The sequence below is a fragment of the Sciurus carolinensis genome, chromosome 4 (assembly GCF_902686445.1).
Source record: "Sciurus carolinensis chromosome 4, mSciCar1.2, whole genome shotgun sequence".
Classification (NCBI taxonomy): Eukaryota; Metazoa; Chordata; class Mammalia; order Rodentia; family Sciuridae; genus Sciurus; species Sciurus carolinensis.
In genome coordinates, this window is record NC_062216.1 from 50,972,382 (window position 1) to 51,000,164 (window position 27,783).

At 42.6% G+C, this 27,783-nt stretch overlaps 1 protein-coding gene across 2 annotated transcripts; it reads left to right on the forward strand.

Moving 5' to 3' along the window:
* Window positions 1–27,783, forward strand: Plat (plasminogen activator, tissue type). Of its 2 annotated transcripts, none has more exons than XM_047550816.1 (14): window positions 1–183; window positions 13,960–14,057; window positions 14,921–14,963; window positions 17,207–17,344; window positions 17,718–17,828; window positions 18,206–18,380; window positions 19,034–19,125; window positions 20,930–21,104; window positions 21,642–21,727; window positions 23,231–23,426; window positions 23,532–23,668; window positions 23,868–24,008; window positions 25,174–25,340; window positions 26,884–27,783. In XM_047550816.1, exons 2-14 carry the CDS (start codon window positions 13,983–13,985, stop codon window positions 27,040–27,042), a joined length of 1,695 nt encoding a protein of 564 aa, XP_047406772.1. In that variant the 5' UTR covers window positions 1–183; window positions 13,960–13,982; the 3' UTR covers window positions 27,043–27,783. The 2 variants fall into 2 exon arrangements, with proteins under 2 accessions (XP_047406772.1, XP_047406773.1); XM_047550817.1 differs by lacking the exon at window positions 1–183 and adding an exon at window positions 580–698.

Consider the following 27,783-nt stretch of genomic DNA (forward strand, 5'->3'; position numbering starts at 1 on the left):
CAGCTCTGTCCACTGGGCTCCTCCAACACCAAGAAATCCACCCACCCAGGCCACTAACCCCACCCCCTGCCCTGAACCTTAAAGGAGGCTGGAGCTGTTCATCGAGATTGGAGCAGAGATCCTGCAAGAGCCCAGAGCCAAAAAAAAAAGGCCTGTGAAGGAGGGAAGACGCAAGAAGTGGCCGTAAGTTGAACTGCTGTGCCCGGCTCCTCCTCTTCTGTCTTTCTAAAGTCTTTCAGGCAAACTGAGCCAGTGAAGGCATGCTTCATTGAAGGGGCTGACTTCTAATTCAGGCATAAAGAGAATCAGTTAGCATCCACTCCAAAGGGAAACCTTCTTCCTGCATCTGCAATTGCTCGGGAAAGGCTGGAGTGATTTGGAGGGAGGTGAGAGTCAGAGGAAGGGAGAGAATAGGCAGGATGCATTTCTTGCAGAAGTGTCCGCTTGCACAGTAAAGGAGAAAATGAAAAGAATCCCATAGAAATGCTCAGAATAGACAACGGGCTCACCACATGACTAATGGGCAGTAAAAGTAAAATCAGCTGCGCTCAGGACACGTGGCTGGGAGAGCCAGGAGGGCCTGGAAAGTCCGGGAGTGTTGTCTGGCTGCCTCCCTCCCTTAATGAGCCCATGAAGAAACTGAGGTTGGGTTGCAGCAGAGGGTGACGGATCTCCAAACTCCTCAGCATGATTATTAGGTAAGAAGTGCTGGGAAAGAGAAGCAGGTGACTTAGGGATCTATGACGTTTTCACTTGGGAGTTAGGGTAGAAAAAAAGCCTCTGATCTCCTCCTTACCTTCACCCCCACTATAATTTCCACCAGGCAGTTTTGTCCCCCAGTTTTTTTTCCTAGTGTGCATTAATCAAATGTGCAGTCCTCTTAAAGGACCTTTCAACTACAGGGGGAAAAATAACATCAGTGTCTTTTATTCCTAACAGACCTGCTCCACAGGAAGCATAGTAAGGCTCTCTAGGTTCTTGCTGTTATTATCTTTATTTTCTTAACCTCATAGCTGAGGGAAGGAGGATGGGAAGGAGGGAAATGGGAAAACATGCTGAGCTCCCAGGTAACGAACAGCAAACTCAAAGAAACACGAAGAAGTGTAGTAGCAATGACTTATTTGGTGGTCAGCAGGAAATAATATTGTGGTCTCCTTCAGCTGATTGATGACAGGGGCCGGTGGGGTGGTGGGGTATGTGTGTGCAGTCCCGTGAAGAAATTCTGTAAATATGACTGTAAGTGGAATTCCCTGAGAGGTGACTTCCTAGCAATTCTGGGTGTGGGTAGGAAGGCTCAGACTGGGATATAGACCCTGGCTTGTCCAGAATCAATATATGCTGACCAGCAGGAATGCAGGGCGCATTCCTCTTATCAGGATGGAGGAGTCAGACTCTGGGCACTAGCAGGGGCGCCGTAAACATTGGAACATAAATAACTCCATCCTACCCATCAATTTAATCTGCCTAAAACATTCTCAGAGACGCCAGCCTCAAAACTCTGAGTCTTGTCAGGATCGATGATAGCTGGCCCTTTCCCCAGAGGACTCGCTCTCTGCCCAGACTCCCTGAATCATCGCGGTTTATTTTATGATGCCACCTATCAGATTCTCCCAGTGTCTGCTCTGTTCTCTGCTGTTTCATCAAGCACCCGCCCCAGGGGGGGGGGGGGGTGTGCGCTGCGGAGAGCAATGACCCTGCCGTTCATCTGAAAGCTGATTAAGGCAGGGCTCTGGTTTTTGTTTTCCCAGGGCCTAATGAGTTGACAAGCAGAGCTGGAAAGCCAGTGAATTTCCAACTCTTAGAATAAGCATCCCAGGCACATTTTGATGCTATAACTTGAAGTGACCATAACCATCTAACAATTTTTGGGGTGAATGAGTAGGAAGACCACAGTACATTTGGGAAAGTTTACTGTTCAAGGGAGGCCTGTTATTCATCTGCCGCAGGAATCTTGTCAGTCATGGGGTTTTATAGCAGCTTACAGAGGTCTTGGCTGGGTTCATCATTTTGGAAAGACTAATGCTGGTTTTAGGACTTCTAAAGCTTCCAGAGTGTGTGCAGGTTTGTTTTCATTTTGACAGCTGAGGTAACAAGGGTCATAGGCAATGGTAGCAGACTTAGCTTCATTCAAAATACAAAATCCACATGCTTTTCTGAAATACTGAGTATCTGGTAGTAAGGAAGATTTTGAGTCTTTCGTCAAACTGTTCAGTTGTCATTTGAATATTTGGCACTGCACATCTTTAGTCTTAGAATAAAAGGTTTTCTGGGAGTGATTTTCAGTTCTGTTTTGATAAGATGATTAAGATGGGTGATGAGGAACTGGAATATTCTGTTTATTTTGTTTTAGGGTCATTTGCTTTGTATATACAGGAGAATATTTCTATCCATAGTTTCAGGCTGTAAGTCTCAGTCCAGTCAAACAGCTCACAAAACCACATAGTGGGTCTCAAACCAGACCTGGTGTTTTAGTCAGCTTTTTTGCTTCCGTGACTAAAAGACCTGACAAGAATAATTTTAAAGAGGAAAAGTTTATTTGGGGACTAATAGTTTCAGAGGTTTCAGTCCACAGACAGCAGGCTTCCTTCCTCTGAACTCAGTTGAGGCTGAACACCATGGCAGAATAGTGTGGTGGAGGGAAGCAGCTCACATGATGATCATGAAGTAGAGAAAGACTAAGCTCAGCTCACCAAATACATACCCCAAAGGCACCCCCTCAATGACCCACCTCTTCTAGCCACAGCCTACCACCTTCAGTTATTACTCAATTAATCCCTATCAGCAGATTAATTCACTGATCAAGTTAAAGCTCTCATAACCCAATCATTTCACCTCTGAATGTTCTTGTGCTGTTTCATATATGAGCTTTTGGGGGACACCTCACATCCAAACCATAACACTCCACCCCTGGCTCCCAAAAACTCATGACCACCTCACAAAGCAAAATACATTTAACTCATTTTCAAGAGTTATCATAGTCTCAACCGTTCAAGATTGCCCAAAAGTTTAAGTCCAAAATCTCCTTTGAGACTCAGGGCACATCGTGAGCTCCTGTAAAATACAGAGTAAACATTTCCATTCAGAAAAATAGGGACATAGAAAGAAGGGATGGGACCAAAGCAAGACCAAAACCCAGCTGGGCAAACAAGTCCTGTAGTTCTGTGTCTGGCATCTGGAGCACATGGCATTATATATTCTCTCCAAAGGGCTTGTGTAGCTCCACCTCTGTGGCCTTGTTGGTTGCAGCCCAAGTAGCCTTTCTGTTGACTTGTCTCTGCTCGATTCCTGCAGCTTTCCTCAGCAGATGTTCCACAGTACTGGCATTTCTTAATCTTGGGGGTCTCCTCTGTAGCTTCAGCTTCTCCCTCACATATCCATGTATGGCCCTCTCAGGGGCTCCCTGCAGGGATCCTTCCCTGAGGCACTTTGTCTGGCCTCCAGGTCTTCCTTTAAAATCTTGGTGGAAGCCTCCATGACCTCCTTACTCTAGCATCCTGCAATCCTGTAGAACCAGCACCAGGTGGTTGATGCCAAGGTCTTCCCCCATCTTGAGAAGGAACCAAGCCTCCAGGGACCCTGGTTGCAGCAGCCTATGAGTGCCTAGGTAGCTGAGCATGTTGAAAAACTTTCTAGGCCCCCTATGTAAGAAGTGTGCCCCACTGGTCTCTTCTTAAAGGAGTTTTTACTTTTACTCCCTTGAGCCTGGAATGGATGTGGTTTTATCATCTCCTGAGATGTCCTCAAGTCATCTTTCTTTTTGTCTCTGGGCAAATTCTTTAGCATTTTCTTAGTGCCAATAATGTCTTTAACATCTGTATCTTCCTTAAGCCCAGTTTTATTCCCATGCTTTAAGTTCAGGTTTTTTAGATCTTTCTGCTCTGCTTTCTGCCTGATTATAACAATAAATTTGTCGTAAAGCTGCTAGCAATATCCATGCCACCACCTGTCTACGATGTTGCCTAGAAATTTATTTTACCAGATTAAGAAGTCTATTGCTTTTATATATATATGGGTGCAGGTACTGGGAATTGAACTCAGGGGCACTCAACCAGCCCTAATTTTGTATTTTATTTAGAGACAGGGCCTCACTGAGTTGCTTAGAACCTGGCTTTTGCTGAGGCTGGCTCTGAACTCATGATCTTCAGCCTCCCAAGCTGCTGGGATTATAGGTGTGTGTCACCACACCTGGCTAAAAGTTCATTGTTTTAAAAATTAGCCTCTCAGAAAGTCTCAGGACATGGGCAAAATGCAGACAATTTCTCAGCCAGACCATAACACAAATGGCCTCTAGTCCAATTTTCAATAGAGTTCTCCTTCTCTGAACCCTCTGGAGTCATCTTCACTGTCCACTGTCCTGTTGACATTCTGGTATTCTGAGCTTCCACCAGAATTGCCCATTAAACTCTGCTTACAACAATCTAAAACATTTCCAGCTTGCCCTGGTAAATATCTCAAAATTCCTCTCACCAATTCCAAAAAGCTCCAAAGCTTATGAACCACATGGTCAGGTTATTCACAGCAACAACCCCACTTCTCAGTACCAATTTCTATTTTAGTCAACTTTTTTGCTGCTGTGACTAAAAGACCTGACAAGAACAATTTTAAGGAGGGAAAGTTTATTTGGGGGCTAATGGTTTCAGAAGTTTCACTCCATAGACAGCAGGTTCCCTTCCTCTGGGTTCAGGTGAGGCTGAACATCATGGTAGAAAGTGTGGTGGAGGGAAGCAACTTACATGATGATTAGGATATTTATAGAGAGAGGTGGGGGGAGGGATGGAGAGGGAGGGAGACAGAGACAGAGACTAAGCTCAGTTCACCAAATATATACCCCAAAGGCACATCCTCAATGACCCACCTCTTCCAGCCACATCCTATAACCTTCAATTACTACTCAATTAATCCCTATCAGGGAATTATTTCACTGATTATTTCACTCTCATAACCCAACCATTTCACCTCTGAATATTGCATTGTTTCACATATGAGCTTTTGGGGGACACCTCACATCCAAACCTGGTAAGAGGAGGACTTAGATTAATAGAAAATCAGATCTAGAGAGAGTTGAGAGATCATCTACCCTGATCCAACCCCAGTCATACCACATGGTCTTCTGATATCATTTCCTGTCTGAGAAACAGACTTCAGTAGAAAGGTGTGGAAGGAAAGAGAAACTCAATTTTTGATTACCCAGAATGGTTTCTGGGGCAGAAGGGGAAATGAAATCAGTGCTGGGCACATGGCATGCATTTCACAAACATGTCTGAAGGAACAGCTCAGGAGAGCTCTGATGTTGATCATGACTGCCCAGGAAATGCTAGCCAGTTGCACGTCTCCTTCATGGTTGGAGCTCAATGGATATTTGATGGTGAATATATATTGAGAGTAAATCATCACCTGTGAATGCCAGGGAAGTGGAGTCTTGTCTGAGCTAGGGCTTGAGGTCTCAGTGGATGGTGAGGGGTCTTATAGGCACTGGGAAGCTGAGACCCTGGGAAGTTCTCAGGCCTTTTTGTTCCAGCTCTTTAATAGCAATTTGATGTCAGCTGGGTTTCTTGAAGGCTGAGGACTGAGGGTTGGGTGAGGAAGCTAAACCCAATAACCCAGTTCACATAATCTGAAAGAAAGACTACCAGTCAACTCCATCTTCTCTGGCTATTCACAATGTGTTATGTTCACAGCAAAGAGAAACTTATTTTATTCTGCCTAGTTATGGCAAAGCCAGTGTATACCACAGGGGCTGTGAAGAGAAAGAAGCGTGTGTATGTTTCTGGCAAAAGCTCCAGTGTGCTTATTTTTTCTCACAGAATACATCTGACTTTCAGACATTTATACCCTCTGCATGAGACAGGAATTATCAATAGAGACACCTGATATCCCATATGTCTCAGTTATTAATTCCAGCTTCCTCCAAGAGTCCACAGAGACCCAGACATGTGTGATGTAAATGGGTTTGGGAAAGACAAATAAAAAAACAGACTAAAAATAGGATGTAAGACACCACCCTGTATTCAGGAAATAATGGCTCTCGTTCATACCTTTCTGTGAGCATAAAAGAAAAGCATGAAATTTTATTTCAATTGTAGAAAATTCAATCATGGATTATCATGAGGTATCCAGATGAGCTAAGAAACAGGATTTGGTATTAACACTTGAGGACCCCTAGAGCTTGGTATCTCTTCTACCTCTCTAGCTTCAAGCAGTTGTTCCAGGGAGACCCTGTTGATGTGGGTACTCCCGTGGCTGAAGGGAGTACAGCTCATGATATTAAATACAGCTAACACCTGTGCATCAGGCATTGCTCAGGGCCTTCACCTGCTGCTTCTTTAGTTATCAGAACAATTAAGCAAAATGAAAATGAGGAACCTATTAGAAAACCCAGGAAGTTGAGGTTCAGAGGGTCTGTAAATGGCAGCTGGGGTTCCAGGTTGAAAGTCAGGGTCCTGCTCCATACCTGATGATGTGCTGCTCTAATATCAACTTTGAACCTGTTAAGAATGTCACAAGATGTCAGTATAACTTAGTGGTAGAGCACTTGCCTAGTATGATCAAGGTCCTGTGTTCAAATTCCTAGCACCTCCAAAACAGGAAAAAAAGAAAAAGAAAAAAATTCACAAGCAAAAGTGGGAGGAGTGTGGCTCAGTAGTAGAGCACGTGATTAGCATGCCCAAGATCCTGAGTTTGATTCCCACCATCAAAAAGAAAGACTGTCACAAGCAAGTGTCATTTAGACAAGCAGAAAGTGTCAGATTTGAAGTAGAGGAACTCAGTAACCTGGGTTTGAGAGTCGATGCCACCTCTTATAGGGTGTGTCATCTTAGGGCAAGTCTCTTAAGCCTTTTCTGAAGTTCAGTTCTCTTATTTGTAGAAATGAGATGATATTGCCATAAATGATTTAGTAGATGTAAAGGAGCTTTGAAAACACAATGCCAGGTAAGTGAAAGGTGCTCAAATATTGCTGAGCATTAATCCACACACATTTCTCAAACACTATAATGTTACTTTCACAGAATTCCAGTAAAATTCAGAAAAATTGGTGTAATGACACAATGAAAGCTTCTGGTCATTATATTCTGATTTGAGTCTGATAAAATATGGAGATAGGTTAAAGAATTACCAAATGACTGTATCTCTAATTACCATTAGAAAGCAGAAGAAACATGAGGAAGCACCATTATTGCTTACTTAGCAATATATTCTTTTAGATTAACATTGAATTTCAGGTTTGTTTAGATTCAGATTTTGGGGTTAATATTTTATTGCACAGACTAACTGAGTTAGCTTTTGCCAGTTGAATCATGTCTTTTTCTCCAGAGGGATCTAAATTTATTAAGGAAGTATTTCTTTTGTTCTTAGCATGGAAAGAGGCAAGGAAAGATTTCTATTTTCCTAGACCCACAACCTACACTTTCTTAGCTCCTGCAAAAAATCAGATTACCTGAAGGTGGAGTGTGGAGGAGATGACAACGTGCTTGGTGTAGATTTTTCTGAGGTTACTTTCTTGTAGCTTAAGCATAGGCGTTCCTATATTTGAAGATGCTTTGGAGAGAATTCTTCCCTGATGGGTCAGGGTGGGAGATGCCAGGAGAGAATTCTGCTGTACTCATCCCATTAGAATCGATCAAATTATATTTAGAAACAAAATCTTCACTTCTCCCTTCTTGTAAAAGAGCTCTTGTTCAAGAAGAGAGAAAACGAACATTTGGCCTATGAAAAATTACCTTTTTGAAAAGTTAAGAATTGCTTATATGATGGTAGTTTCTGAAAATAGTTTGTATTTTGAGAGCACGGCCTCTATAATGAACAGGATTTGTAGAGGTGGAACTAGAACTGCCAGGTTAATGGCCCCTGTCCTGGGGGCTGACTCTGCTCAGACAAAGATGAGCTATTGTGGGAAACATCTACCATTTCCAAGGCCTAGTTCTTCCTCCCAGGCTCTCACCATACCTCTCGTTTTATTCTAGAAACATGCCTTTGCTGTTGCAAGGAATTCCGACCGTTTCTTTTTTTAATTTGTCAGCACCTGCTCTGGGCTGTGTTGTTTGGGGTGGCGGGAGAGTGTGTGTTGTTTCAAAGCCCCAAATCATTTTAGGGTACTGGTATTCTTGAAGACTGACTCCCTCTTAGGCAGACTTTCAGAGAAAACTTTTGCAAAGCGATAATAACCTAAGGCTCTCCTTCACCGAAGAAAAATAGGGCTAATTTTGCACATGTTGCAAAATTTGATAGCAGTATCCATTCACTTTTATCTTTCCCTAGCTATTTCCAGCCTCCTCTAGCTTGCACATGTTTCTGCTTTCTCTTGCTGGCAAGAGTACAAACTAGAAGTCTTCCAGTTCACTACCATCTGTGGAAACTGCAGTGTTTACACCTAGACTTTGACTGACTGGTTGACTGCAGTTGTATAGTTCCTTTTATAACAAATAATTTTCTTACATAATTACAGACTGCGGTTGAGTGTTTAAATAAAAGTACTTATGCCTGTTTATAAGAGCTTCACTATTTACACAGTATGTGAACGCTCACTTCCCTTACAATGGCAGAAACCACAGAATATTAGCTCTGGAGGAAGACTTGGAGTGTCCAGCCTGCTTGGTTTTATATTGCTGGGAGCACATTTTATGTTTCAAATTATAAAATCTTCTTGAAGAGGCAGTGCATTAACTTTTGTTCAGTAATTTCTACCTTATGTGAGTCTATCAGTTCCTTTCCTGAGAGGAGATTTTTATGGAGGGAAGATGGAGAAGTAAGAGGAAAATAGAGGGAAGGACAGGCAATGCAAAGTCACTAAGGCCAACACTTGGCCTACTTCTTCTCAGGTCCCTCTGTTAGTCCTTACTGCCATTCGGTGGTGAGCAAGCTATGCCATTAACATAGACCAAACACATTTGTGTTTTTCCACAATGTCAGAATTTATTGAATAACAATAAATTTGCAGGCTACACTACTGTCATCGGTGGCAGTCTCTGAATACTTGTGGGTCACCTGATAGTCACAGGCTGAGAAAATACAAGTTCTTTTATTCTAATCTTAATTTCTAATATCTATAACACTCATGTAATACATCACACTTGACACACTTGTGTGTATGTGTGTGTATTATAGAAAGGCTAAGGAAGGGTTAAAGCAGCCACAGGAGTTCAGAAGGCTGAAATGAGAGCAAAAGCAGAAAGCAGATACAATGCAAGGGTCACTACAGACGGTTCGATAAGATCAAGAACCAGTTGAAGGGAGCAGAACTGTCATAGCCCAGGAACTTGTTCTAGGCCAAGATCCAGACAGACAGCAGTTTCAGAGTGTCATCCTGGAGTGGGTCATGAGTACATGATAAGTAAGGGCATGAGAAACTGCACTCTGCTGAGCCTGAGGACAGAGATTCTGAAGTTCATCACTGTGGTGCTTTTCTTGGGCAAAGCTGGTGACAAGGAGTGACCAGGTGATGGGTTCAGGGTGTCGCTGTGTCCAGTCTCAGGGTGCTCTTTCTTTTATGAGCCTTGAGTGGAGGGTGGCTTCATTTGGTGGTCTGGTGTGTTCCATAAGCTCATGAGCCTGGTTTTCCCAATAAGTTTGATACACCCATATATCCATGTGCTTCTAATTAATTTTTATCAAATTTTTATTAAATGATCATATAGGTGATCATTTTTATTAGGATGATTAATTTATTTATTAATTTGTGTGTTACAGTTGTGCCCAGCAGATGGTGGCTATTTACTTGTTCAAGGAAGGTGTAGAGTCATTCCACCACAGCACTTAAAGTCAAAATGGAGTAACTTATGGCAAACTACTGCTTACAAAATGAAGTAATTCAGGTTTATGGAGTAACTCTGATCAGGGCATGGCCTCCTCTCCATATATTTCAGTGATTTTGCCCAATCCAGAATCAAACAACTATTAACTGGTGCCCATCAATCATTATTCTTGCATGTTACTACTGCACAAATGAATATGTTTCTGGCATTTCTCAAAATGGCACACATCCTTGGCCCTGGGAAATAGCACCTCTCCCAGGAGAATGAGCATATAGCACGGCTCCCTGTCCCTGGTTCCCAGACCATCATTACCTTTCCCCTAGAGTGGTCATCATTTACAAGTTACTCAGATGGTCAAGTGAACAGAGTCAACTGTTGCTGCAGCCAAGAGGATGGCACAGTTTCCAGGCAGGAAGGTGGGAGTTGCCCAGGGGACACACATGCATGTGAGAAGCAGAGAAGGCCACTGCAGATGTGCGGGTTGTATACCACACACGTGTTTCTACCCACACATCCATGAAATCCAGGCTGTGGTCTATTTGCTGTACCACGTGCCCCACGTTTTCTATTTACAAAGTGTTAACTTGACAAACCCTGAGTCTGCTTAACTCCTCCCACTACAGAGTGTGCCTTGCAAATGTGTAAAAACCAAGTTTGTGTGAAGGATGGGCCTGCCAGTTGCAGCCTTGGAGACCACAGGACTTCTGGTCATTCTACCACTTCTCTCATGCAGTACTCAGGGATTCCAGACTGACTAAAGTCAGGCATCCTCCTGGTTGGCCGGCCTGCCTCCCTCTCTTTCTATCCTTTCCTCCTTTCCTCCTTTCCTGCAGTCTTCCTTCCTTCCATCCTGTTACCTGCTTGCTTGCCTCTTTTTTTAATTAAAAAAAAATTTTTTTTTCAGTTCTTTAATGATCCTGGGAAACTCTTAAATATAGCAAAAGGAAAAGAACAGAAAAAATTACAATTCTTTGAACTTGTAAAACGAGTTTCTGAAGGACTTAGACTGTTCCTCATCTCACATTCTGGCCTCCCCAGGAGCACTTGTGAATCTCCCTTTGGTGGGAGCCTCTGGTCTGCAGAGTCAGAGTCTGGACTGGTCTGACCTGGTCCCACAGGTCCTGAGTCTCAATCCACATTTCTGGTATTCACTTTGTTCTTTGTCCAGGCACTGCCCCTCAGACCTCTACACCCACTTCTGCACCAAAGGAAAAATAAGGACACGTTTTTCTTCCCTCTCTCTTTTCTCCCTAGTCTTCAGACTGCACTTTTTTCTGATGGCAGGATGACTAATTCCTTTGTCATCTTCTTAACCCATGCAGCCCATCCCGCTGCTCTGATTGCCTCTGTGTAACTGCGGTATTGCTTACATGAGATAACTACACAGAGCTTAAGGCCCAGGAAAGTCAAAAGCAGCCAAGGAAGAGAAGAAACAAGACTAATTTTCCCGAAAGTACAAGACACAAACATTCTCCTGTCCCCCTACCTACATTAATTCTCTAGTTGTGAAAGAGTTTAACATGATGCAGCTGTTGGAGTCTTCACACCCAGCTGGGTCATGCTTCTTCTCCCCACTTGGTGTCCCCACCCACCCCACCTTGTCCAGGAAGAGAACCAGATTCCTTGAAGAAGGGCAGAAAGTACAAATGTATCATCACTCCACTTTTGGCTTTGCAATTATTCAACATCTAGAATTGGGTTCCATTTAGAAGGACCTTGAATTCTTTAAATAAAACAGTACCTTGGCTGGCATCCAGAAAAAATAAAGAGAGTCAGCCAATCCCCCAAGCTTAATTGAATAAGTGAATTGAAATGGCTGGTTACTTTGATCTGCAAGATATAGAAGAGAGGTTTCTTCTGTTGGTCGTTCATTTACTCAGTCATCTAATTCTGGACTTCATTTAGGATTCCTTCAAAAAGTTCTGAGTGTGTAGAGCTATCCCTATCCTCCAGGCTAGCATAGCATCATAAAAGATAGGACAACCCATAGAGGATCATCTGGAAGAAAGAAAGGGAATCAGTTTAGGAAGATCTGTTTTCCAAAGCCTACAAGTAATGGGATAAAAATTAAGAAACAAAATTTAAGTGAAGTTTTGGAAAAGTTTGAGAAAGTGGAAATTCAAGGAAAGTTGAGAAAGAAAATCTTGAAAAAGTCAAGATTTCACCATGTTTTCCTATTTAGGATGGCCTCAACTGCCTGGTGCCTTTCTTCTGGAACTATCTGAAACCAATGAGTAAGAAGAGGGCCTCCAGAGTGCTCAGTCCACCTTGCCTGGAAGGAGGCCTTGGGTGTGCCAAAGGATAACAAACAAAGGCCCAGAGAGAGCCCTTCTGTTCCCTCTCATTGGGGTAGGGGCAGGGGAAGGGACGCCAGAGAGGAGTGTGTCCCACGGACAAGATTCCTTGGGAGCCTGCATTTTCTCATTGAAACCATTATAGCTCAGCTCTTCCTGCCCAGCTTTCTTACCCTCTCTTAAAGCTCTGCCTCCCTCCTCTGCCTATCACCAGCAGCCCAAGAAAAATCAGTCAGGCGTGAAGAGTCTCCCACCTCACCCTCCCTTTCTATTTTCATCCTGGCCCTATAGGGAACTTGTGGTCATGTGAGGAGACTGGATGGCACTTTCAGAGAGGAGTTCTTTTCAAAGAAATAAAGAGCCAGAGTCAGAGCCAGGCAAGATGCAAATCCTGGAAGCCTCTGAATCAATAGACCTTGGGGTCCTGAGGATGGGGGGAGGGGTGGGAACAAAAGTTGTTGTGACTGAAGGGAAATGAGTCAGGGGAAGAAAGGTCGGTTTTAATTCTTGTGGATGAAGGAGTGAGAGGGCTTGCCAGACCACAAAATCACACCCGACCAACTAACCTACTTTCAGTCACTGAGGGAAAGAAAGATCAGTGGGGAAAGGCACATGGAAACTGGGAATTTGGGGTACAGGAAGATCTGAGTGTAATGGCTATAATCCAGATGTCTCCTCTATTTTTGCAAATCTGCGCTTCACCAGATCTGTCATAGTCTATAAAAAAAGGAGACAGACATTCCAATGGAGTGGTGGGAAGTCAGGCTGGAATGGAGGGAGCCTTCTCTTTAGTGAGCTAGACCATGGAACGTGGAAGTAGGTAGTTCTGTCCATTTTAAGTGCAAGAGCTAAGGCAATCTGAGATGTGTCAGCAATAAAATCCCTACAGCTTCCAATGGAAAAATCAGAGAGGGGGGCTGGGATATGGATGAATTGTTAGAGTGCTTGCCCAGCACTGTTTAAAACCCTGGGTTCAATCACTAGCACCACAAAAAAAAAAAAAAAAAAAAAAAAAAAAAAGAAAGAAAGAAAGAAAGAAAAATCAGAGAGGACGTTACAATGGTTCCATTTAGTCAAACCCAGGGCAGGAATTTCCATCCAGGAAACCAAGTAGGGCACCGGAATCCCCTGGAGTCCACTGGCTAGAAATAAGTGCCAGAGATAATTTTGCCCTTCAGCCCTCAGAAATCTCTAGGCAAAATCATCTTCCAGAAACTTTGAAGTGTCCATCAAAGATGAACAGATAAATAAAGAATGGTGTATCCAACGATAGAACATTATTTAGCCCTAAAAAGAAAGGAAATTCTGACAGATACTACAACACGGATGAACCTTTGGGACATTATGCTAAATGAAATAAGTCGGTCACAAAAGGATAAATATTGTATAATTCCATTTTTGTTTGATTTTTTAAAATGCTTTCTAGTTGTCAATGGATTTTTTATTTTATTTATTTATATATGGTGCTGAGTACCAAACCCAGGGCCTCAACTTGCCAGGCAAGGTCTCTACCACTGAGCCACAACTCCAGTCCTATAATTCCATTTTTGTGATATGTACAAAGTAGTCAGATTCATAGAGATAGAATATATATATTATATATATATAATCATTTATATAAAATTTTATATATATATATATAAAATTATCTTCCAGAAACTTGTCCATGGGAGTTGAAGCTGGAAGAATCCAGCTACAATACTCAGGTTCTTGAATTTTGCTATATTTTGCAAAATACAGCCATGACTGTCCAGGCCCTCTGGGGTCTTTCCTGGGCTATGAACCTCCCAGAGTCCACTTTGCACCTTTGTTAATCTCTGTGTTTCTGTTTCTTCCTGCTGGTCAGATCAGAATAACTAACCAGGGTTATCTCACAGAGGGATCACATGCTTAAGATCTTTTTCCTCTTTTTCCAGAATTTTTGGTATACTCTGAAGAAATGATGAATACAATGGAGAAAGTGCTTCTGTGTGTTCTGCTGCTTTGTGGAGTAGTCTTCACTTTGCCCAGTCAGGTGGGTGTCTAATCCATCTCTGCATGCCCCTCCTGAAGGCTGCCATACTTGTAGATGCTCCTCAGTACAATCAGGAATCTACATCCTTCCAAGGATCCCAGGGGTGAGAAAAGTCCCAAGAGTAGGGAGGCCAAGGGACAAAGGGTCAGTATAGCCACAGAACATGCATGTTCTCCTTTCTGGATCAGATACTTGGGATTTGAGTCTCTGAAGTGGAACATAGGTATTTAATCTGACTTGAGTCAACAGTTCTAAATTTCACTCTTTTGCCTCTGACTGCCTTCTTTGGAGATGTGTTTGAATTAATCCACAAAGTATTTATAAAAGACAATACAAGGGCTGTGAGCCATAGAAGCAGGTAAGCTAACCTCATGCTGCTTGTTATCTGATCAGCACTAAACACACTCTCTTTGAAAATGACTGTAAGGTCTAGTGAGGAATACTCTGCAGCAGGATTTCAGAGAAGAGAGTGCCCCAGACGGCTACTTGGAGGACACCAGGAGCTATGACTCCACTTTCCAGTACTAACTACATGGAGCTATTTACATTTAAAATTAATTAAAATTAAATAAAATGGAAAATTCAGTTTATGAATCATTTCAAGCTCTCGGTGGCCACATGGGCTTAGTGGCTACCATCTTGGATCACACAAATAGGAAACATTTCCATTGTACAGAAAGTTCTTTTGGCTAGTGCTAGGGTAGAAGGAGAGGAAGAATTAGACAAGGGGACTGGAAATAGACATTTCACTTGGGCCAGTTAACTGGAGGGAGGGCTTCTGAGTGGATGGCTTCTAATTGGCAGACGCGTGTGGTCTTCTCTCAGCTTGTACTGATCTTTCTCCACCCCTGGTCTCTTTGCAGGAAATCTACACCCGATTCAGAAGAGGAGCTAGATCCTACAGAGGTAAGAGGGAACTGAGATAGAAGAGGGTCAATGAAGGCAGGAGGCAGGGTCAGGGCTTGGTAATAGGACATTAGGGTATTTTAGACTTGCTGGGAGATCCACCTATACCCATGACCTGCATCCTATGTCAGTGATTCTAAAAGATGCTGCTAATTCACCCTTCACCCAATCATCTGATGCCAGCCAGACAGATACTGACAGGAACAAGGTCAGGCTGTCTGGGAATAACAAAGCTGGTGGGAGCCTACCAGCTCAAAGTCCTTGTTATACAGATGAGAGAGCATAGCCCCAGAGAGATTGAGTGTCTTGCCTAAGGCCACCCAACTGCTAGCAGCAGAACCAGGACAGCCATGACTGTCCAGGCCCTCTGGGGTCTTTCCTGGGCTATGAACCTCCCAGAGTCCACTTCGCACCTTCGTTAAAATCTCTGTGTTTCTGTTGCTGGTCAGATTGGAATAACTAACCAGGGCTATCTCACAGAGGGAGTGAGGAAAGAATTTCTCTTCATAAGTCCATGCCTAGAGTTGACTCCAGAAAGCAGAGAAAAACTTCCATCAGGATTCCAAAAAGAAGAAAAACTGTTAAATTAATTTTAAATGTAAAATTTGTCTTTGATTTGAAGAACTCCAGACCCCATTTCAGGTCCAAAACTACCAACCTGGAGTCCTCATCTTTCCTCTTTCATGACCTGGTTCCTTTGGGTGTAGAAGACTTTTCAACATTTCCTTTTAAAGTGGAAGTCTTCTCAGACCAAATCACACTTAACTCTTAATCACTTTGTTGTTGGATAGCAGAGTTTCCCACAAGGATATTCTAGCCTTAACAGAACTTTGAAAGAAGCAAGAGCATTCATTATCTTCAATGAGCATATGTTACTTCTATAATTAATTAAAAATAAAATCGGGATTTTGTTGCTTTTTTGTTTGTTTGTTTGCTTTTGTGGTGCTGGGAATGAAACTCAGTGCCTTGCACATGCTAGGCAAGTGCTCTGCCACTCAGCTGTACCCCAGCCCAGTGTTTCTTCTTTTTTTATTTCTTTCTTTAAGTTGGCATTCTGGTTTGAAAACAGAAAGATGGAAAGGAAACATTAGTGGGAGTACTTCAACTATTTTCATTATATCAAAAATACTAATGGAGCCAGGTGTAATGGAGCACACCTGTAATCCCAGCTCTGGATGCTGATGCAGGAGGATCACAGGTTTAAGCCAACCTGAGAAACTTAGTGAGACCCTGCCTCAAAATAAAATAAAATAAAAAGTGCTGGGAGTGTAGCTCAGTGTTACAGCTACTTTTCTAACAGCACATTTTCTGCGCAGACTAAAATACCAATTTTCTTTGTGTTCATCCAAAAGTGCATAGTTATATGGCAGTACTCACATGATCATAAACTGTAGGCAGTTTTACACATATGTATATTTTTGATGAATTAAAATGAAAAATTAATAAGTATATTTTGATAGATAAATTATTTCAAAACAAGGACTCATCAGAGGAAAAATAATAAGAGGAATGTTTAGTGACAAAATACTAGGTATTTATATTTGTCTTCAACTTGTATTCCTAAGGAATTCACAATAGATTTTAGTTGTCCCTCTGTATCTGAGGGGCATTGATTGGCTCATGAACCTCCCTGAGGATACCAAAATCTACAGATGCTCACATCCCTTATATAACATGGCATATTTACCTAGAATCTATGTACATCTTTAAATATATACTTAAATAATCTCAGGATCCCCTGTTATATGTAATATAGCATTAACTATATATTACCTAACTTTAATGTAAATATGTGTTATATTGTATTGTTTAGGAAATGCTGTATTGTTTAGGACCCACAGTTCAGGGGTCCAGTCTCCTGGGCCCAAACCCTCTCTTTCATGGTTCCCATCATCTTCGAATCTTCAAAAGGAGATCTTAGGCACATTTTGTGTTAGGAAAGGTAAAGATATACAACAAAAGAGAGCAACACTCTGACTTTAGGCAATGCCTTCACTTACTGATCCTTAGTTTCCTCATATGTAAATTGGGGAGAATAACAAGAAAGAAAGATCTGTACATGTTCAATACAGACACAAACTATGTAGGCCCAACTGTATTTTCTACCCACAGTCAGTGAATCAGTGGATATAGAACCAGCAGATCTACAGGGCTGATATTTCTCAGTAGGTCCATAGGTGATGAATCTTTTTTTTGTTTTTATTTGAATCTTATTCAAGAAGCCAGCATCTCTTTTCTTACAGTGACATGCAGGGATGAAAAAACACAGATGATTTACCAGCAACATGAGTCGTGGCTGCGCCCCATGCTCAGGAACAACCGTGTAGAATACTGCTGGTGCAATAACAGCAGGCCGCAGTGCCACTCGGTGCCCATCAAAAGTACGTATGCACTTCATGCTGAGGCTTCAAGTTCAGGGGTCCAGTCTCATGGGCCCAAACCTTCTCTTTTGTGGTTCCCATCATCTTCGAATCTTCAAAAGGAGATCTTAGGCACATTTTGTGTTAGGAAAGGTAAAGATACACAACAAAAGAGAGCAACACTCTGACTTTAGGCAATGCCTTCACTTACTGATCCTTAGTTTCCTCATATGTAAATTGGGGAAAATAACAATATATACTTCATGGTTGAGAGGTTTAGATTTTGCAAATCATGTGGAACAGTGGCTGGCACTCAGAAACACTCTGGAATTTTTAATTCATGTTGTTCTTGGAGCTGAAGGTAATTAGGGGTTTCCTTGTTTACACTTGACAGGTTGCAATGAGCCGAGGTGCTTCAATGGGGGGATATGTTGGCAGGCTCTGTATTTCTCAGATTTTGTCTGCCAGTGCCCTGAAGGATTTGCTGGAAAACGCTGTGAAATAGGTGAGTGTGTGTGTGTGTGTGTGTGTGTGTGTGTGTGTGTGTAAGAGAGAGAGTCACAGAAATCCCAACTCCCAAATCAACCAGGAAAGGAAAGGAAGTATATGGTGGATGGACAAAGGTGGGACCCAGGCCAGGGAAGGATCAGCTGTGGGTGGGTGAGGAAACCAAAGTGTTAGGTTGAATGGGCAGAGCCTCAAGTGTGAATCTGAAGTCCAGTTCAGCTACCATCTGCTGGATAACCTAGCTGCACAGCTTGCTCCAGCAATTCTAGTGGTATGCTGCCCCATTGGTCAAGGTGACCGCAGAAGCCCATGGGAGAGTCCTTTGAACAAAGGGAAATTCACATATGAAGGATCACATATCCTGCTCTCAATCAGATACCAGTGCCACATGCTACAAGGACCAAGGCATCACCTACAGGGGCATGTGGAGCACCGTGGAAAGTGGGGCTGAGTGTGTCAACTGGAACAGCAGCGTGCTGGCCCTGAAGCGCTACAATGGGCGGAGACCAGATGCCATCAAGCTGGGTCTTGGGAATCACAACTATTGCAGGTGAGAGGGCCATCTTCCTGAGTAGGGTTTTCTCTGGTGAAAAGAGCTATAGTTGGGGAAAAGAGCTTTCCATAGGCCTAGTACCACCTATACAGAGAGAGAAATAAATTGATTTTAGGGAATTGGCTCACACCACTGTGGGGGCTGGTGAGTCAAGTCTGAAGGCAACACAGCAGGCTGGAAACTTTTAAGAGTTGATGTTGTAGTCCTGAGGTCAAATTTCTTCTCACGTTTTGTTCTTGAGGCCTTCAACTGATTGGATGAGGCCTACCCACATCACCTAGAATAAGGTACTTAAGATCAAATGATAGCAAATGCTAATGACTGTGATAAAATATCTTCATAGCAATGCCAAGATTAAAGTTTGATTAAATACCTGGGGACTATAACCTAGCAGTGTTGTCATAAGTCTAACAATTATTGTCTACCCCTTGCCCACATGGCATCTGTATATATTTCCTTAAACCATACTTAATTTCCAAATAAAGACAATATAATTAAGTCATGTTTCTGCCTAACACAATACAACTATCCAGTATTCAACTATCCAAAAATGCACTTACCCCTTCCTCAGAAGAGTATGTAAGTCTTTGAGTCTGAGAGGAAAGGCTTCACTTTCAAACTTCCCTGGTCCTCCTTGGCTGATTTTTCAGGAACCCCGATCGAGATTCGAAGCCCTGGTGCTATGTCTTTAAGGCAGGGAAGTACACCTCAGAGTTCTGCAGCACACCAGCCTGCTCCAAAGGTAAGTGACAGTCACCACACCTTCCCCTGAAGTGTCACTAGGGGAGAAGTATTTGAAAGAACAGGGTTGACCGTTCTACAACTGAGGAGAGAAAGGAGTGTATTGGGAGTTAGTCATGGCCACAGAGGGAAGAGTCCTGCCCAGGCATGTTCTCTCTACCTGTTTGACTGTGAGCTGACTCCTTCTCCCCTCTGACTGGCCGTCTCCTCATCTATGGAGGAGAGAATAGGGCTGAATCAGTGGTTTCTAGTCCTTTTTGAGCATGAATGGAAATTCTCCTTTTTGAATCAATGGTCTCTCTCTCTCTCAAAACTTTTAATGTAAAATAATTCACCAGGGGTTGGGGAGATAGCTCAGTTGGTAGAGTGATTGCCTTGTAAGCATGAGGCCCTGGGTTTGATCCCCAGCACCGCCAAAAAAAAAATAAAATTAAATTAAATTAAAAAAAATAATAATAATTCACCAGATTTAAAAAAAAAATAAAAAGACTATTATAAAAAGGCACTATGAGGGCTGGGGTTGTGGCTCAGTGGTAGAATACTTGCCTAGCAAGTATGAGGCACTGGGTTTGATCTTCAGCACCACATAAAAATAAACAAATAAAATAAAGGTATTGGGTCCATTTACAACTAAAAATATTTTTAAAAAAAAGGCGCTATGAATTCAGTGTGCTTTCACAAATAATTATATTAGTTATCACAATAGTAAGAAGGGTATTTTTAAAGTTCTAAATATATACATGCAAAAATAATGAGCATTTGGTTCACAGGTAATACTGGTATACCTGTGAATGTGGAGACTCCTTTTACAATAATTCTGAAGTGTTCTCTCTATCCCCAAGGATTTGGTCTAAGTTAGAATTCACAAATATAAATAATCATACAGATACCTTCTAATTACAGTATTTATGTGGAGAGGTATACTTCATCAGTTTCAAATGGGGAGAAAAGAGGGTTGGGTGGAACAAAGAGAAGAAAATAGGCCACACTCTTGGGCTCATATGTTCTCTTCCAAGCCCTGCAAACCCCTCAAAACACTGGCAGACAAAGTAGGGCCTGCCAACACAGCCCCCTGTTGAAGCGCATTGGTTCACTGCAAACATCAAGTATGAACAAGGAAACTCCTAATTACTTTCAAAACAGTTCCAAGAATAACCACCACTAAGGGAACATAGCATCCTTTCTAACTAAACCTCAGAATCAGCCTCCACACAGATATCTAGGAGATCACATCCAGTTGATGAAAGTAGTACATGAGATGAAATCTGTGTTAGTTCCACATGACTTAACAAATACCTGAGCAAATCAACTTATAGAGAAAAAGGTCCATTGTGGTTCACAGTTTTAGAGATTTTAGTCTGTTGGTCCTGTGACTTTGGGCCTGTGGTGTCGCATCATGGTGAGAGCATGTGGTGGAGCAAGACTGTTCACCTCGTGGCCAGGAAGTGAAAGACAAAGGAAGAGACTGGGTTCTCCCAATACCCTTGGAGGTCATGCTCCCAATGACCAGAAGATCTCCCACTAGACCCCACTTCTTAAAGATTTCACACCTCCAATAGTGTCGTACTGTGGACTAAACTTTTAGCATACGGGCTTTGGGGAGACATTCCCAACCCAAACTATAGTGAAATCCACTTGCCATTTCTGTGTAAAAGGCCTTAAAGAAAAAAGGGAAAGTTGGAGATACCATACTCTTCTCCATGCTAGACTGGCTTGTACCTTCACTTCAAATGCCTGCCTCACCATTTAATTGGTTTTGTTTCAGCTCAAGAGATTTTTTTTTTGTTTGTTTTATTTTGTTCTAGAGAAAAATGAGGACTGCTACTTTGGAAAAGGGTTAGCATACCGTGGCACCCACAGTCTCACCACATCTGGTGCCTCTTGCCTTCCGTGGAATTCCATGATTCTGATAGGCAAGAGTTACACAGCGTGGAAGACCAACTCCCAGGCTCTTGGCCTGGGAAAACATAATTATTGCCGGTAAGTAGATCAGAGCCCAAGGGATTCAGGTTCTGGCAGAGAAGAGTCAGGGTGTGGGATGGGAGAAGAATTAATGCTGAAAGTTATATGAAAGATCCAGAAGGTGGGAAGGAACCCTGGATATAGTTTGACCTATTCACTTGCTAGAACAATGCTTATTTTTGAAACTCAAGGTCCAACAGTTTTCCAACCCAAATCCCAAGTTAGGGAGCCTATCCCCTCAACATTCAAGCCTCATTCATTCTATTCTCATGACACTGTTATTACAATACTTTGTAAGAGTTTATTCTCAAAACACCTCCCAGTTCCTTCCAACATCATGCGAGGTTAGAATATTATAATATGGATAGTAAAACAAAGTTAAAGGGAAAATTTTCCCCTATGGTTGGGGCCCGCCACCTAGTCAAGTTGAACTTGGGATCTTCCTTCCCAGGTCAGTGTTTTTACCACTGATTTACTGAGCCTCTTTCTACTCTTATGTGGCCTTTGGTATAATTGAAAATGTGACTTAAAACCTCAAACTCCTTTATCATTTAGGAATCCAGACGGAGATGCCAAGCCCTGGTGCCATGTGCTGAAGGATCGCAAGTTGACGTGGGAATACTGTGACATGCCCCAGTGCTGTAAGGGCTGGCCCTCCACCACCTCCCTTTCCTCACTCTCACTTCCCCACTATTTCCTCTGCTTCCTTCTGTGTCCTCACAGCTGCTGATTCAGTCTTCCAGGGGGGCCAGGCCTTGGTGGGCAGGGGGCTTCTGTGACTGAAGCAATGGTGGGTAGTAACACTCTTGGCATGTGTGCACCCCCACCTCATGGGGGTAATGGGGAGGAACCAAAGGAAAGCAAAGATCATCCAGTTTTTCTTAGAATTCAGTGGGCTCTAAACTTTTCTCTCTGGATGCCTCTATCAATGGTGGTAATGATGGTAGTGGTGAGTATGAGGAGGAAGATGGGATCTCACATTTGTGACTCCTCAGAAAGGAAGATACTTCCACTGAATTCTCCCAACTCTGGTGAGATGTAGTCTTCTCTCTCTATTTACTAAGGAGGAAATACTCTCAGAAGCCCTGTGGCCTGCCTGGACTCCCAGTGGTAAAACTGGGGCCTGCTTCCATGTCCTCTGACTCTAAGTCTTGTACTGTGAACTCTTCCACATTTCCCACAGAAGGGTGGGGAAACTGTGTTAATATTAAGGGGAGAGAGACAGAGAAAATTTAAATTGGCACATGTTGCTAAGAAAACAAAACTTTAGTTTGGAAATTGTCTGAGAATAGATTACTACTCAGTTCCTGTGAATACACAGATGTATCAGAATGTTCTTCAAGTATCATAGAGTCTAACTGGGAAGGTAAGACATAAAGTCTCAGTTAACTCATGACTAAGGGCATTTATGGTGAGTCCTCTGTTAGCCACCAAGCTTTGTCCTAGGGTGTTGACAAGAGCTCTGAGAGATCACTTTCACTTACCTTGAAGGATGGGTATGGTTGAATAAGGAAAAGAAATGAGTAGACATTCCTCAGAAGGAAGCTTACATTATTTCTTTTTTTTTTTTTTTTTGCTGGGGGGGTACTGGGGATTGAATTTAGGGGCAGTCAACCACTGAGTCACATCCCCAGCACTGTTGTGTATTTTATTTAGAGACAGGGCCTCATTGAGTCGCTTAGCACCTCACTTTTGCTGAGGCTGGCTTTGAACTTGAGATCCTCCTGTCTCAGCCTCCTGAGCTGTTGGGATTACAGGCATGAGCCACCATGCCCTACCAATATATTATTTCTTAAGCCAGGAAATGGCTGCAGGATAAAATTAGAAGGAATGAAGCATAGAAGAAACATCCCCAGTTTTGGAGTCAAACAAATCTGGGTTCTAATCTAGATACCATTGTGACCTTGGGCCAATATTTCTCAACTTCCCTGAAAATCAAGGAGGGATAAAGGTAGTGTACACACAATATGTAGCATGTTGGTGCTGAACTGTGGAAAAAGTTACATCGCCCTCTACCCACCTATTGAAGAGCAGTAAGCCTGTAGGAATTCAAGGATCCAAGAGAAGAAACCTAGATGGGTGTTCCTGGGCCTCGCCCCAGCACCACAGATCTGATCTCCCTTCTCTCTCCTTTCATCTCCCAGCCACCTGTGGCCTGAGACAATACAAGCAGCCTCAGTTTCGCATTAAAGGAGGACTCTTCACAGACATCACTTCTCATCCTTGGCAGGCTGCCATCTTTGCCAAGAATAGGAGGTCACCAGGAGAGAGGTTTTTGTGTGGAGGAGTGTTGATCAGTTCCTGCTGGGTCCTGTCTGCTGCCCACTGCTTCCTGGAGAGGTAGGGGCTTGGAAAACCAGTAGGTTTTCCTACTAAGGTCTTAAAACCGGGTCAATGGAGTAAATTTTACAGTAAAATAGCATTCTAAAGCTGTTTCTCCATTAGGTTTCCTCCCCACCACCTTAAAGTGGTCTTGGGCAGAACATACCGGGTGGTCCCTGGTGAAGAGGAACAGAAATTTGAAGTAGAAAAATACATCATCCATAAGGAATTTGATGATGACACTTATGACAATGATATTGGTAAGATGTCCTTATTCTCTGCTCCAGTCCCCACTCTGGAACACACAGCACACTCCTGCACACATACACTCACACAGATGTGTTAACAGACACACACTTCCTCCTTCCAAAGCCTGGCCCCCTCCCGCCAGTCCTCCCCTAAAACTGGGAGAGGCTCTCCTTCACGCAGGTCTTATTCTGTCCTTGCTCTCCCTTTCAGCATTGCTGCAACTGAAATCAGACTCAGTACAGTGTGCCCAGGACAGCAACTCTGTCCGCACCATCTGCCTCCCTGACGCCAACCTGCAGCTGGCTGACTGGACAGAATGTGAGCTATCTGGCTATGGCAAGCACGAGGCATGTAAGTGGAAGGAAGTCTCGGCCCCATCCTGTCTGTCTGCAGGATAGCAGGGGATGTGGAAGTTGAACAAATGGAGGAAAAAGTGGTCAGGGGAGCAGGGTCTAACCCCGTTCTGGCACTACCACTGAGTACATGTGGGAGAGGCCCCTGCCTCCCTGTCTAGTGAGACCCATCATCTGATTTCCCTACCTTATGGGGTCACTGTGCAGGTGAGGGAAAGTCTGGAAAGTGCAATACTTTGAAGAGCTTGTTTCTAAGAAGGTACTATGTAGGAAGTCAATGAAGGAGGTGGGTTCTTAGATGCCAGAGTGTGTAGACCTGAGTTACATTTCTGGGCCTGTGCTAAGCAGCACTTTGTGGTGGGAGCTCACAGCAGAGCAGGCTGCTTACCTCATGGGGGCCAGGAAACAAAGGAAAAAGAGAAGCCAGGGTCCTAATATCCCCTTCTAGGGCATGCACCCAATGGCCTAAGTTGCTACACTAGGTCCTATCTCTTAAATGTTCTACCTCTCAATAGCACCACTAACTGAGGACCAAGCCATGGGCCTTTGGGTGACAATCAAGATCTAAACTATATGGGACATAGGTTTTTTGTTTTGTGTTGAGATGGGTTTTACTAAGTGCCCAACCTGGCTTTGAACTCACAATAATCCTCCCTTCACCTCCCAAGTAGCTGGGATTATAGGTTTGTGCCACTACGTCTGGCTACTTCCAAACCTGTTTCCTCACTGCTAAAGTAGACATAGACCTAATTCTCTAATTGGATTAAAAGGATTAAATATTATTCAGTCAATCTTGATGGTTCCCAACTGCAGTGGTTCAGCCACCCGGGAAACATTTTGCCAAGTTTGGAGACATTTCAGGGTCTCAGGCTGAAGGTTGAAAGTGGCAGTTAGAGAGTAGAAACAGGGATGCTGCTAAATATCTGTAGTGCACCACAGACCCCCCGCCCGCAGCAGATCTCATCCAAAATGTTAATAGGGTCACTATCAAGAAATCCTAGATCAAATCCTATAGAACTGCTACTTTTGTAAGTCAAAATAATAAAATGCTGGCAACATTATAAAATTCAACCTAACATGTATAAATACTTGATAGACATTAGTTATTGGGAAATTTGGCTTTTGGTAAAGAGGTTTACAAATGTTTCCTCCCTCTCTTTCAGCCTCTCCTTTCTATTCTGAACGACTGAAGGAGGCTCATGTCAGATTGTACCCATCCAGCCGCTGTACATCACAACATATGTTTAATAAAACCATCACAAACAACATGCTGTGTGCTGGAGACACTCGCAGTGGAGGGGACCAAGCAAACCTGCATGATGCTTGCCAGGTAAACCTGAACCTCGCTCTGCACTTGAGGCCCACCAAAGGATAAGAGTGCTCCTGAGCCAACAAGTTCTTAACCAAGGGGAAAAGTTATAACCAGAATGGAGTGGTTTCATCTTAACCAAGGGGAAAAGTTATAACCAGAATGGAGTGGTTTCATCTTGGTGAGGCCTTGGGGATTCTAGATGGGGGGCCTCCAAAAATAAAGCAATTGGAGAAAGATCGAAGTTACTTAAACTTAAGAAATCTAAAACTGCAGGAAATTTCCCCAGTGTCTGCACAGGAAACTCCACCTGGTACAGGATTTCCTGTAAGCCAAAGCAATTAATTGACTATTGAAGTGATGGGTAAAGCAACATAAATGAGAAATTCTTAACTTCTATAGGTGCTAGAGACCCAGAATCTGTTTTATAGAAGGGCAAGGAGGAAAGGCAACTTATAGGAAGTACGATATAGGTTAGTTGTGAGAAATGAGTTTTTAAAAACTCATATTCAGCCCTAATACCCTGGAAAGCAAACTTATTTAGGTTCTATGTTGGAATCCTTATCAGAATACTTATATTTCATGATTAACAAGATACTGGGGCACGGTGGACAGACAAATCTGCTGGTGTTAAGACTGAAATATAGCGAAAGAATTGTTATTGCTCAGACATTTCAGTGCCTACAGTATGCCAGGCTTTCTATTAGGGGATGGGAGTTAGCAAGGACACAGAGAAGTCAAATGAGGTTCTTGTGTTGAAGATTTTGCCGACTTTGTTCTCGTAATTATATAAGCAGTTTCTGTCACCTTGGTTCCTTGAATGGTCTCTTTCTGAAGGGTTTCTTCAGAAAGCTCAACTGTACCAGCTAGTCACAGTCAAAATAAGGGTGTATACAAAGTGAAACCATGATCTATCCATATGCTTAAGATTAAAAAACAATTATTTTGATTCAATATGATAATAATTGTTACTAAGAGTTTTACTAAATGTCATACATTGCTCTTAGCTGCTTTTTGTGTATCTTTCCAATTTCCATAACAATCTCATGACATAGGTAGCATTATCTTTCTAATTTACAGTTAAGAAAACTAGAGCAGTTAGCCTGAAGGCACAAAGTTAGTAAGTGGTAGAGTTCAAACCAGGGTTTTTGGAGGCCTGAAATGGCTAAGCAATTATCTGTATGTGTGTGCGTGTATGGTACTGGGGATGGAGACCAGGCAATTATCTGTATGTGTGTGCGTGTATGGTACTGGGGATGGAGACCAGGCAATTATCTGTATGTGTGTGCGTGTATGGTACTGGGGATGGAGACCAGGGCTTTGTGCATGATGCAGGGCAAGTGCTATACCACTGAGCTCCCTGAAGCCCTAAGCAATTGACTCAATTCACTTTATCAGAATAGACACAACCTAATCCTCTAGAGGAGCAAGATAATTGAGATAAAACTTGTCTTCTCTAAACTAAGTACTTTAAAGAATACAATCTTAATATTATAAATAGTAATTCTAATTTTCTCCCAGAAATTCTACCATGTTTGCAAACAACTCATTCTGTCTTTTGCAGGGTGACTCAGGAGGCCCTTTGGTGTGTGTGAAGGACAAACGCATGACTTTGGTTGGCATCATCAGTTGGGGTCTTGGTTGTGGGCAGAAGGACATTCCCGGTGTATATACCAAAGTCACTAATTACCTAGACTGGATTCAAGATAATATGAGACCATGACCAAGAAAGCTCCTTGAAATCAAAGGAGATCCTGACTTCTTCCTTCAGAAGACACACTACAAAGTCCAAGTGCTTCTCTATGCTGGTTTCTCCATGAGTCACCACATGCTGGCAGGGGAGGAGAATCATTAGGAGAGGAAAATGTATATATTTTAGTGGGTACTTCACATTTTGGACATTTTCAGGGGTTAAAGGCTGATTTCAGAGTGTGTTCTGTCGGATGAGAAGACAGCTAAATAAATGCCAACCCCTCCTGGAATCCCACTGTCTAGAGAAGAGAGGTAGAACAAAAGTCCAGACTTCTAATCATTGGTTGTAAGAAAATTTGGAAATGGAGCCACAAAGATAAAAGCATGTCTCAATAGTAAACAAAACTAGATCCTGATGGAGAAAAGGATTGCATTAGAAATAGAATGTGTATTTATAGTCACAAGAGCCCAACAGGGCCTCCAAATAAGGGATGGACTGGCCAGATTGTTTTCCACAAAACCATCCTTTAAATCATGTATTCTTCTTTTGCCTTTTCACTCCACAGCTCTTGGGAAATATTCCTTTTGTGTACAGTGTAAATCTTTTTTCTTTATAAACTTTATAGTTAAGTGAGAGATTGTATCATTTTAATACTTCATGAACTAGGATTTAGTCTATTTATATCAATCCATTGTAATTTTCACTTTTTTCTGTTGCCACAATCCTGTATTATACTGTCCTTAAATAATAAATTCAGATATATTTTTCACA